Source organism: Hipposideros armiger, unplaced genomic scaffold (assembly GCF_001890085.2).
Source record: "Hipposideros armiger isolate ML-2016 unplaced genomic scaffold, ASM189008v1 scaffold_60, whole genome shotgun sequence".
Lineage (NCBI taxonomy): Eukaryota > Metazoa > Chordata > Mammalia > Chiroptera > Hipposideridae > Hipposideros > Hipposideros armiger.
The window spans coordinates 4,292,100-4,304,280 of record NW_017731410.1 but is presented as its reverse complement, the minus strand read 5'-3'; the positions used below and the strand labels follow the sequence as shown (position 1 = coordinate 4,304,280).

Below are 12,181 nucleotides of genomic sequence, written 5' to 3'. Positions count from 1 at the left end.
AATTCCCCAATAAAAAAATCTTTAAAAAAAAATAAACGGGTCACAAGAGGACAACGTCTTCTGGAATCCATACCACTGGAGTGTCTAGCACATAGTAGCTGCTTAATGAGTATTTATTGATTGGATGTGCATGATTTGCAAGGGACACTATCTGATCAGATTTAGGTGTAAGAATTTGAAAGAGATTCTTTTCACCTCATCCAATGACTATTGCCAGCCTGAAAAGGAGACAAAATGTTATTTTTCTAAAGCAATTTATTTTTAAGCATCTAAAATTCTTTTTTGAACTTAATAATATTCTAGGGATTAAGTCAGGGGCTTTTTGCATTTTTTTGTTTGTTTGTTTTTGTTTTTTTTAAAGCAGAAAACCAAGCCCATAAACTAATAGTTTATTTTTACCTTCCTGTCAATGAACATTAGTGAGTATCCTACTTTTACAAAAAACATTTGTTAATGAGATAAGCAATATTGGATGCTTGTTACATTAAATTTCCACCACAGTTTTGTAATAAAGTGTTAACATTCCTAGGCGAGTGAAAGTCCTGTATTATTGGGAGAACAATTAAGACTCAGTAGAAAGTAAAATGTATTGAGAGTAATGGGTTAATTTTTCAATGTAGGTTGGTACATTTAATATTTTTATTTATTAAAATTCCATGAAGTCAAAACTTCCATGGAATTAGTCTCACTCAATAACTAGGAAATTTAATTTAAATCAAAAATAGAAAGTTTACAAAACACTATCTTTGTGTTTGGGTATTGAATTATAGTTGATCCTTTTCCTGTTTTTCCTTTTTCATTTACCATGTATTTATTTTTAAGATGAGCATTCATCTTTTTTTTTAAAGATTTTTATTGGGGAATTGGGGGAAGGAGAACAGACAAGTTGCTGTCATTTTGTTCTTCAGTCTAGTTGTGGAGGACGTTGCTTCACTGGCCCAAGTTGGCACCATCATTGCGCTCTTCCCAGGTGANGTGTCACTGGCCCTCATATGTGGGATCCGAACCGGGGCCCTCTGGCATCCCAAGCGAGTTCTTAACCATCGCGCCACTCGGCCGGCCCCAATAAATGTTTTTTTGAATTAATACTTAATATTTAGATATCACAAGTAATTTCAATTCCTTGTGGACTTGCAATCCGGGGTCCTTTTAACTCTAGAAATAAAGGAAGCCATAGAATAAACCATGGCACACCTTTCTCAGTATACTTAAAGCTGTTTTTTTTTAAAATTTTTATTGGGGAACAGTATGTTTTTCCAGGACCCATCAGCTCCAAGTCAAGTAGTTGTTTCAATCTATTAATAGTTGTGAAGGGCGCATCTCAGTGGCCCATGTGGGGATCGAACCAGCAACCTTGGTGTTATGAGCAGTATGCTCTAACCAACTGAGCTAACCAATGGCCCCTACTTAAAGCTTTTAAAATATAATTAAGCAAAAGATGAAATCCAAAATTCACATTCTTTTTAAATAAAAACATGCTTCTTTAAATACTTTTTTTTTTTTTGCTTGTGGGGAATCACATGGTACTGTATCTTCAGACTCCCTGAAGGTATTGTTATCTTTTGGCTTTAGGGATATTTCATAAGTCTTAGAAATAGTAGGCACAGTTTTTGATTAGCTTCTTACATATTTGCATAAGAAGATATAAAGATTAAGATACTAATCGTTGACATCTGTAGAAGGTTTAACCTTTTATAAAACACTTTTATAATATTTTTTCTAGGCTTCATCACTTCTTGACTATAACATAGAGCAGGGATTGATTATCAACATCCCAATTTTACAGATTAGGAAACTGAGGTTCTTAAATCTTCCCTAGGGTCCTTCTGGAATCAGGGGGACTGCTGTTCAAGAAAAATTATTGACACTTGTTAAAATGGTGAGGAAGACTTTATTCAAGACTATTGCAATAGGAGAAACTGTGCTCAACTCTGAAGACAGCTAAGACAGCCAACACACAAGCAGAGTGAGGGGGACGGTGGATAGAAACTTACTAAGAGGAAACATTAAGGGTAGGGGGCTTCTTGCTAAAGGTAGGCCATAAACTTATATATTAAAGGTGGGAGATAAGAAATTTGATCACTTATCAAAGGTAATCAGATACCAAGGGTGGGGGTGTGTGTGATTTATCAGATTTCACACTAATACTGGGTTCAGCCAAGCTGAACTTGAAGGCCTAGGTAAGTAGAGGGCTCAGGGGAGCCTAACGAGTTTGGACAAGGAGAGGGTCTTTGTCAGTGCCTACCCCACACCTCTTTATTACTTGATCCCTGTGGATAAGGATCCCTCCGGCAGGCAGCCGGAGCTCTGGGATCGTGGGTCGGGGGCCTAGCTCTCCCTACGAGGTAGCGAAGACCGGCGCCGGGCGCCGACCAGGTCGCATTCAGCTACCATTAGAGGAATGCGGGTCGAAGCAACGCTGCCGGAACCGCACAGGAGGAACCCCCACGTTCCACCCGGCCGCTGGGCGTCCTACTTCAGGGGTAGGCGCAGCAGGTCGGTCGGGGCGGGGCCTGCGGCGCTGATTGGCTAAGGAGCCCCGGCGTGGGATTTCCCCGGCCCTGGTGCCGCCCTGTCGCCACTGACTGGTCGCCCCGCCCCTGCCGTTCTCCCTCTGCTTGTGGGGCCGCGCTCTGGCCCGTCCCGCGCTGCCTGGCGGGAGGGGCCGAGCCCGTGTTCCTCCTCCTTACCGGTCCGCATCCTTAAAGCACGAGTCCGGACGCCCCGCCTGTTGGAGAGGGGGCCGGGATACGGCCAGCGAACAGTCGGGGCAGGCCAGGGCTGACCGAGGAGGGCCAGAGGCCACGGAGCAGCCGCGGCTGATACGCCAGTGTCTTGGCCTCAACCGAGAGGTTGCGGGACCTGCGAGGGGAGGGGTCCCGGGCGCCATTGCTGACCGACAGAGCGCCGCCTGGTCCCTGTTCGCCCTCGTCTGCTCTCCCCTGGCTGGGAGGAGCTGTAGCTCGGGGCCGTAGCCAGCCCCTGGCCGGGACTCGTGAATCCGGTGCCTCGTCTGCTGCCCGCGCAGGGCCGCGGGGCCGAGACCATGTTTGACAAGACGCGGCTGCCGTACGTGGCCCTCGATTTGCTCTGTCTGTTACTGGGTACGTTGTGCAGCCGACCCGGGGGGCGTGTGCGCGCGAGCCCGGGGTGGGCTGCACCCATGGGTGCGGGCGTGTGTCCTCTGGGAGGGGACTCACGGAGAGCCGCGTACTGGCGTAGGGGGTGTGTGTGTGTGCCTGACGCTCGCGCCTTTGCGGGGCGAGACGCGGGGCGCGGCTTCCGCAGCCCGGGGACCCCGCTTTGCAGCCTGCACCCTGGCTCCCGCGTGGCCGCCGCTGTCTTGTCTGTTGCCCACCGGTGCGCTGAACCCATTCTGCTTGGACGCTGTTCACGCCTCTGCGCTCAGTCCCTTGCTCCTGTCCTCTGTTTCCAGTTCCACTCCCAGCAGAGCAGGGTGGGCTCCTCCCCTCTCTGCTGTAGGGAAGCCTGGTTGCTGGCTCATTAGGTTCAGTAGCGAAACCGGAGGTTTGACCACGGGGGGGTGGGGGTTTCTCAGTAACAGGCGCCAGTGCCTGGTTTATCTTACGTGTGGGAAGCAGTTTAATTTTTCGTCTATAAAAGGCTAGAACGTTCCTAATTAGAAGGTGTTACCAGGTTGTAAATTGTCAGGTTGCAAGTGGGTGTGAGGATGCCAAGTTTCTGTCCATAGGTCTGAAGANTCTGACATCATACTATGCTATCACAATATTATTGACTATATTCCCTATGCTGTATATTACATCCCCATGACTTATTTGTTTTATACCTGGAAATTCGAGCCCCTTACTCCCCTTTATTTTTTCCCCTCCTTTTAAAATTTTTCAATTACAGTTGATATTCAATATTATTTTATATTACTTTCAGGTGTACAGCACAGTGGTTAGTCATTCATATAATTTAAGAAGTGATCCCCCTGACTAGCCTAGTACCCACCTGGCACCATACATAGTTATTACCATATTATTGACTATATTCACTATGCTTTACTTTACATCTCCATGACTATTTTGGCATAATATTTTAAAAGATAAAAAACAAGAAGGCTAAATGATATATATTTTTAGAGATACATACACATGTGTTTATGTGTATTTCCAAAAGGAGATAATAAAAGAAGGAAAAGGTAAACACAAAATTCAGGATAGTGGTCACCTCTCCTGAAGCTGGGAACAAGAAAGGGCTAGAACACAGAGGTAGGTTCAATAATACTGAAATGCTTTATGTATTAAATTGAGTAGTGGATTCATTTCAAAATAGTTACTAATTTTATTATTATGCTTCATAACTTACTTATATGTTATATATTATATATGCCATGGGTACCAAAAAAATGTATACACATGACTTGTATTCATCTTTTGTTATTGGTATAATTATTACAATTTTAATAGTTTTTTCCTTTCTTAAAACGTGTATACATTTTGTGGCACCCTATGTATTTAGGTATCAAATATTACATTAAAACTTTAATAAGGTAAAAAACAAATAGCTTTGGCAATGAGTGCTAAGAGGATTACAATATACTATATTGTGACATTTTTTTGAGGGAGGAGGCAAATACACTGGGGGACCAGATATTTACATTATTTTATTGTTTTAGTTATACAATGCTATTTGAGTATAATGAAAACTATATTTGCTTCAGTCCAGGTGGGGAGAAAGTACATAAGCACATACAAATACAAATACTCTAAGGGAATTTATTCTTATTACTTTGCAGACATTTTCTGAAATAAATAAGTAGTCGAGATAAGAAGCACTGTTAGAACAAGGAAAGGAGACTTACCCATAATATTATGTTAAAGAACAGTGCAAGCAGAGTGGGAACAGAACTGAGAATACAGAAGTATTTGAAGAGAAAGTGAAAATGAAGGATGTCTCCTTTTCAAACTGCTTAGTCATAAAAGAAGAAAGTTAGTTTCTATTACAGGGGGGAGGCTTCAGGACTATTCTTCCCAAACCCACTCTGCTTTTGTTTGTTGCCTGTTTAGAGAGAAAAATATAGGCCCAAGGACAAACTTTGTTAAGCATTTAAGAAAGATGCCAAGGTTTCAAGTCCAGTCTAGGGATATACTAGTACCTACCCCCACAGGGGTGTTAATGGTGTTGCAATTCAATCAATGTTTCCTTTTAATTATTTTCACCATCATTTCAAAGTTATTTAACTCATTCTCAATTCCACTGATCACACCAGAATTCTATCGTGACAATAGACCAAAACAAACACCTCCTCCAAAAAACGAACAAAAACTTCCACCCCCACACAAAATGACATTCCTTAGTCATTCTCTCAACTGAGGACTTAATTTATAACCTGCACAAATTGCAGATCGCATTTTAAATAACAGAAAATGACTTAGTAATACATTTTAATGGACTTTGCTTTGTTGATCTAGTTTTAAAGCTATTATATTATCTGTAACTCCTCCAAAGGGCAAAACAAATCTGTTAATATATCAACTGTTTACTTTTTTTTTTTTAACATTTTTTTATTGGGGAAATGGGGGAGGAGAACAGACAAGTTGCTGTCCTTTTGTTCTTCAGTCTAGTTGTGGAGGACGTCGCTTCACTGGCCCATGTTGGTATTATGATTGCGCTCTTCCTGGGTAAGGCAGATCGGTCGCTGGCCAGTGGACTGGCCACTCACACTGGCTGCCAGCTACTCACGGTAGCCCACTGCAGCCCCATCGCAGCCTACGCCTTTGCGGGCGACTCATAGCAGCCCAACTCCAGGTGGAGCTGTTGTTCACCATCTTAGATGTAGAGGGCGCAGTGTCACTGGTTTTAATGTGGGATCCGAACCTGGGCCCTGCTGCTCAGAGCTGGGATCCCAAGCCAACTCTTAACCAACGTGTCACTTGGCCGGCTCTCAATTGTTTTCTTTATTTCCTTCTCACCTAAAAAAAAAAGTCTGTTGGTATGGGAGAGGGCAGGAAAGAATAATGTATCACCTCCCTATAGAGTGTTTCCAGAGCTCCCAGGTAAAACCCTCACTCCTCCTTTGTATGTCTGCTGTATACCAACACACTTTTATCACAATATTCATTTCATTACATGCCAGGCTTCCTGACTGGGCAGCAGACTCCTGGAGAGAAGAAATCTTCTCTCGCTCATTTCAGTCTCTCCATAGCTGTGTACTCATATATAACAGGCGCTCAGTAAATGTTGAATGAATGAATGAGTGAATAAACAACAAACAAAAGCATTAATCTAAGTTTTTTTGAATGCTTACTTTTGAAAAAGCATTTTAAAAGCAAATGTTTATTTCAAAAGCTGTTTAAATAAAACACTGTCCCTAGATTATGCCTGGTCCACAGATCCAATAAATGTTTTTTTTTTTAAAGATTTTTATTGGGAAATTGGAGGGATGGAAACAGTGCTGGGGAATTGGGGAAAGGGGAACAGACAAGTTGCTGTCGTTTTGTTCTTCAATCTAGTTGTGGAGGATGTTGCTTCACTGGCCCAAGTTNAAGCAATTTTTTTTTCTTTTTTTAAACTGCATGTGACTTTGTTGTGCCAAGTACAACTCTAGGAACTGGGAATACATATTGCTGAAGAAGGCCTACTTTTGCTTAAGGAGATCAGTTAACCAATCGTATCAATACAGGTTTGGGAGAGGGACAAGTACAACGTGAGAAGAATGAAAACTGGGGAGTGTGAACAAAAAAGGAATCTGAAGATGAGAAAAGGGCAGATTTTATTATGATTTCTAAAACAGATGAAGAAGATGGATTCTAATTAAAGACCTGTAACTGGGTAGAAATCTTATCCAACATTTTTAATAGAAAAACATATGTGATGTCTTTAAGACTACAGATATTTTATAGGTAATTGAGTTCTGTATCTTTGGTGATATATATTTTTAAGAGATTGTTAAAGAAATAATTGGTGAGCATCCTAGAGAAAGGAAGTGGTGATTACCAGGGTCTGGTGTGGATTTACTAAGAATAAGTCAACATCAGACCAGCCCCATTGCTTTGGTAGATTAGGGAACCATGGTAGATATTGGGTTGAGTGGGTGGTAGGGAAGCAGATGTGGATTCACAGAAATCTTAAAATATATATATTGTGTTAGATCACACATTTGCTAGGCAATTGCAAACCTACACTTTGTATTTAATCATCACAATAATCCTATTAAGAAAATGTTGTCTTCCTAAAAAACAACAACAACATAAAACCCAAACCATCCTAGTTTGACACTGAAGGAAAGTCTCAGTGGAAGAATATCTTGGTGGAGCTGAGTTGCCCACCTGTGAGATCCCCAACTCTGATCACAGAAACTTACTTCATTTTTATGGTTTTTCACTAACTCTTGCAAGTGGTCACGTTTGTAGACTGGGTCAAGTGTTAATGGAATACTTTTTCCTTAATATCCTGTACGAAATGTGAAAAAGGGCTGGAAGCCATAAACAAGATTTGAGGAAGATAAAAGATAACAAAATGGAAATACACATAGAAAAGGACTTGAAACTAAATAATTTGGCTTACAAAACAAGGTTTACTCATCTTTAGTTTACAGCCCACTGCAGAGATTATGACTTCCTCTCACTACTAGATAACTTGTTTTAAATGGCTGTCTTCAGCAAATCACTATGTATTTTCAGCCATTTTCCTTTGCCTCCAGACACACTTTTTAGCTACAAACCTACCTCCTAACACCTTATGTTCCACTATTCCTCAATGTGAGTTCCTTGTTTCATAGCTTTTCTTACTCAAATACTTCAGAATATGTCATTTCTTTTGCCTCTATGCTCAAACCATTCTCTAAACTTCAAAGTCTATTCTCCCTCAGAACCCTTTTTTATCTACCCAAATTGTTTTGTTCAGGGCCTTGGGGTTTCCAGGACTAGAAATTCAACAAGCTATCTCAAGTAAAAGATTTTCTTAGAATAATATGACGTGATTTCTCAGTGATAGGAATCAAAATACTCTTGAACCTTGTATCAGCTGTGAATATTTGAGGTGTAAGCAATTTTTTTTTCCCCCTTACATATGAAGAAATCTGGAGGTAGCCAATTGCTGGTTGTTTTAGAAGCTCAACATTATAAAGACCAGTGACTCCTTGTCCTTTTCCTCATGATCACAAGATGGCTGTTGTAGCTGTAAGTATCATGTCCATTTTCAAGGAAGGTAGACAGGAAAGGAAGCCAGTCTTTTTCCTTTGGTTGGGAAAGCAAAAACTTTCACAGAAACCTGTCAGTAGACTTCTGCTTACATTACAAGAATTCTGTCACATAGTGGCTCACAAAGGAAGTGTGATCACAAGCATATTGGGAGAAAAAATTTATGACACAAAGAATTACTATTGAGTATATATAAAGAACTTTTACATGTTGATAAAAATAAGATAACCCAATGGAAAAATAGGCAAAAGATGTGAATAGGCAAGTGACAAAAGAAGTAACATTTTTGGTGAATGAATTCAGGAAAAGATGCCCAGCCACATTAGTGATCAAGGAAATGCAAATTAAGACTACATTGAAATATACATTATACCCACTAAATTAGAAAAAAATTAAGAAATCTCAAAAATAAGTGTTAATGAAATGTGGAATCTTATCCACCACTGGTGTGGGTGCGGTAAAATGATATAACCCTTTAGGGATATAATCTAGGATTATCTAGTGAAGTTGGATGTGGGCATACTTCACAATGCAGCAGTTCCACAGCTAGCAACTCCACACCGGAGACATGTATACCCAATATTCACAGCAGCATTTTTTGTAACAGCAAAAATGGAAATAACCCAGATACTCATTGTCCGAAGAATGAATAAAATGCTATGTTTATATGAGAGATCTGCAACTATTGCAGCAACATTAATGTAAGAAATGTAATTTTGAGTGAAAAAAAGTCAAGGGCAGATGACTACAAATATGGTGGTGTGTGTGTGTGTGTGTGTGTGTGTGTGTGTGTGNAATAAATAAATGAATAAATCTTCTGTGATAAGCAGAATAATGTCCCCCATGCCCAGCCAAAGATATCCACATCCTAATTACTAGAATACATAGATATGTTACTTTATATGGCAAAAAGGACTTTGCATATGTGATTAAATTAAGGACCTTAAGAAGGGAAGATTGTCTTGGGATATCTGGGTGAACCCAACCTAAAATCACATCTGTCCTTAAAATTGGAGAATTCTTTCAGATATGATCAGAGGCAAATATGACTATGGGAGAATGGTCAAAGATGCAAAATGGCTGGCTTAGAAAATGGAAGAGGGAGGTCATGAGCCAAGGGGTGTGTGTCATCTTTAGAAGCTGAAGAAAGCAGAGAAATGGATTCTCCTCTTGATTCTCCAGGAAGGAGCACAACCTTAGCAACACCCTGATTTTAGCCCAGTGAGACAAAGGTTGGACTTCTGACCCACTTAACTTTAAGATAATAAAGTTGTGTTGTTTTAAGCCACTAAATTTATAGTAATTTTTTATAGCAGCAATAGAAAATGAATATACCTTCCTTCTCTTGATTGTTGGAAAAGCAACCTTTTTGCAATTGCATGTGTTCATCTGTTATGGGCTGCCACTGTCAGCAGCAGCAGCAACAACGATCTAGAATGTTTGAAGGTTGGCAAGACCGAGAGTTATGAACTGTACTGAATCAAAACAGATATGCAAGGAGTAAAGGGCACAGTGAGCTTATCTGCAGTTCAACCTAGTCTCTGTCCTTGGAGGCTCTGCCATAAAGAGAAGTGCTATTTCTGCAAGGTGCAGAGGCCAGGACAATGCTTGTACATAAACCTGCTCTTGGTATAACAATAAAATTGGTTCATAAACAAGGAAGTCATTCAAGTAAACACACGACTTGCCAATAATCCTAAAACCCCATTCATGCATCTGAGAACTGGTTATACCTCCTTCCTTGGAGTCAACAAAAATAACTCTCCAGGGTTTCCAACAGCAAGATAATAATATATAACCAAGTAGAGAACTTAGTTGTTATTAGCAACCCTGCAAAGTAATAGCTTGAGAGTGTGCCCATCAGTGGTGACCCATTCTCTCCACCCACATTCTCTCATAGGGTCCTTTGATGCCCCCCCCCCCCCGCCAGTTGTTTTTAAAGTGTTATGTAAACACAGCTTCAAAACAAGTTTCTTAAATCCTCCCAGAAAGGAATTCTGGAACCACCACTAGAGCTAATATTTGACATATCATTGTTTCTGGATTCTTGGCAACTTTAGCTGAAAATAGTTAGACCTTAGTTTGTCAAGTTGAACATATACATACCTGTATTAGTTTCCTACAGCTGCAGCAAATCACCACAAACTTGATGTCTTAAAACAATAAAGATTTATTCTCTAACAGAATTCTGAAATCAATTTCACTGGGCTGAAATTAAGGAGTTGGCAGGGCCTTCTTCTTTTGTGTGTGGAATAAAATTCCTTCTGCCTCCTACTTATAAGGATTGCATTTAGGACTCACTTGGATAATCCAGAATAATCTCCCCGTCTGAAGATCCTTAATGTAATTGCATATGCAAAGACTTTTTCCATATAAAGTAACAGTGGCAGGTTTGGGGATTAGGATGTGGGCATATCTTTGGGGGCCATTGTCAGCCTACCACAATATCCTAGATAATCCTGCCTAAGTGCACCAGGAAACATATATAAGACTGTTCATAAGTGCAGTTTTTGTATGCATTTTAAAAGTCCATAGGAATCCAGATGTCTATTGATAGGTGAATGAATAAATAAAGAGTTGTATATTCACACAGACAGACTATATTATGGAATACTCCTGATTGGACTGCAAAGGTTTCAAATTTCCAGGTCCTCCCTCTTTTTCTTCCTCATTAAGATCAGAGCCACTGTCCCTTTCAGTTTCTCACATCACAAATTTTATTTAACTTTCCTTTGCACTTTTAGAATGCTGCCTTTGTAAACTCTATGGCAATAATATTCAAACTTGCACATTAGAATCACCTGGAACATTGGTTGAACATACAAGTGCCTGGCTTCATCCGCAGAAATTTTAATTTTATGATGAAGGTCCTGGATGGAACCCAAGCCTTGTTCTGTTATCGTGTTCAACAAATGCCCTCAGGAAATTCTGATGCACATCAGAATGTGAAAACCTCAGGTCTAATCTTCCTCCATTTTCACTCTCTGGACAAAATTTAATAAAATAGAATCACTTCCTTCAAAGTGATTGCCACACATCAGGACTGCAGTACAACATAGTAATTAAACACCTGGGCTCAAGAATCAGGCTCACTGAGCACGCTTGAGCAAATTACTTAAAACTTTCTGTGTACCAGTTTCCTTATTTGTAAGATGAGAACGATAATAGTATCTACCTCACAGGTTTGTTGTGAGGGTTAAATTAGATGATATGTCTAGAATTACTTAGCACAGTGCCAAGGCACATAGTAGGTGCTCAATAAATGTTGAACATTATTATTTGAAGATTCCTGTCACATCCTCATCAGAACCAGTTTAGGGGTTGGCCTAAGGATACTGTTCAGGGGCCTTCCAAACCCTTTGCAATTGTTCGTTAAAGTCTACATTTATGCATTTTGCTGTGAAATGAATCTATTGATAACTCTTCCCAGATTCTCAAAGGGGGCCTGTGACACTGTATTGAACTCTAGAGACGTGCTGCCCTCACTGGCATCACCAAGGCTTCTCAGAAAGGCTGATTCAGGCTCCATCCCAGACTGAATCAAAATTTGCGTCTCAACAAGATTCCAGGTGATTTCTGTGCATATTAACGTTTGAGAAGCACCGCTCCAGAAGTTTCCCAAGGTCCCCTGTTGATGAAAATCACCTGGCATGCTTATTAAATATGCAGGTTATCTGGTGTCTTGTTTGGAAATTCTGACTCATTAAACCTGGTCATTTTTTAAATTCCTCTGGGTTATTCTTATTTAGGGAGGAAACACTGCTCTCAGAAATGAAGCTATCAGCCAGTCAAGTGAAGAATTTGTGAGTTGATCTGTTTATAGCTGAATGGGCCTATCTGCAGCAGCCTCTTCCTCCTTTGCATACAGGAGACAGGAGAGAGCAGTTGGTATTTCGGTTGCTTCAAATCACAGATGCTGGGCCAGCCGAGTGCCACGATGGTTAAGAACTGGCTTGGGATGCCAGAAGGCCCCGGTTCGGATCCCACGTATGAGGGCCAGTGACACTGCCCTC

At 40.7% G+C, this 12,181-nt stretch overlaps 1 protein-coding gene across 2 annotated transcripts in view; it reads left to right on the top strand.

The window, feature by feature from the left end:
• The first annotated feature begins 2,618 nt into the window (after window positions 1-2,618).
• The window catches only part of PLPP1 (phospholipid phosphatase 1), a 100,663-nt gene continuing 91,100 nt past the window's right edge, over window positions 2,619-12,181 (top strand). Inside the window, exon 1 of one of the 2 annotated variants that reach the window (XM_019641441.1) lies at window positions 2,619-3,104. In XM_019641441.1, coding sequence (XP_019496986.1) covers window positions 3,047-3,104 — 58 coding nt within the window. In that variant the 5' untranslated portion in view covers window positions 2,619-3,046. The remainder of the gene's footprint in view (window positions 3,105-12,181) is intronic. The other variant, XM_019641442.1, reaches the window with a different exon arrangement.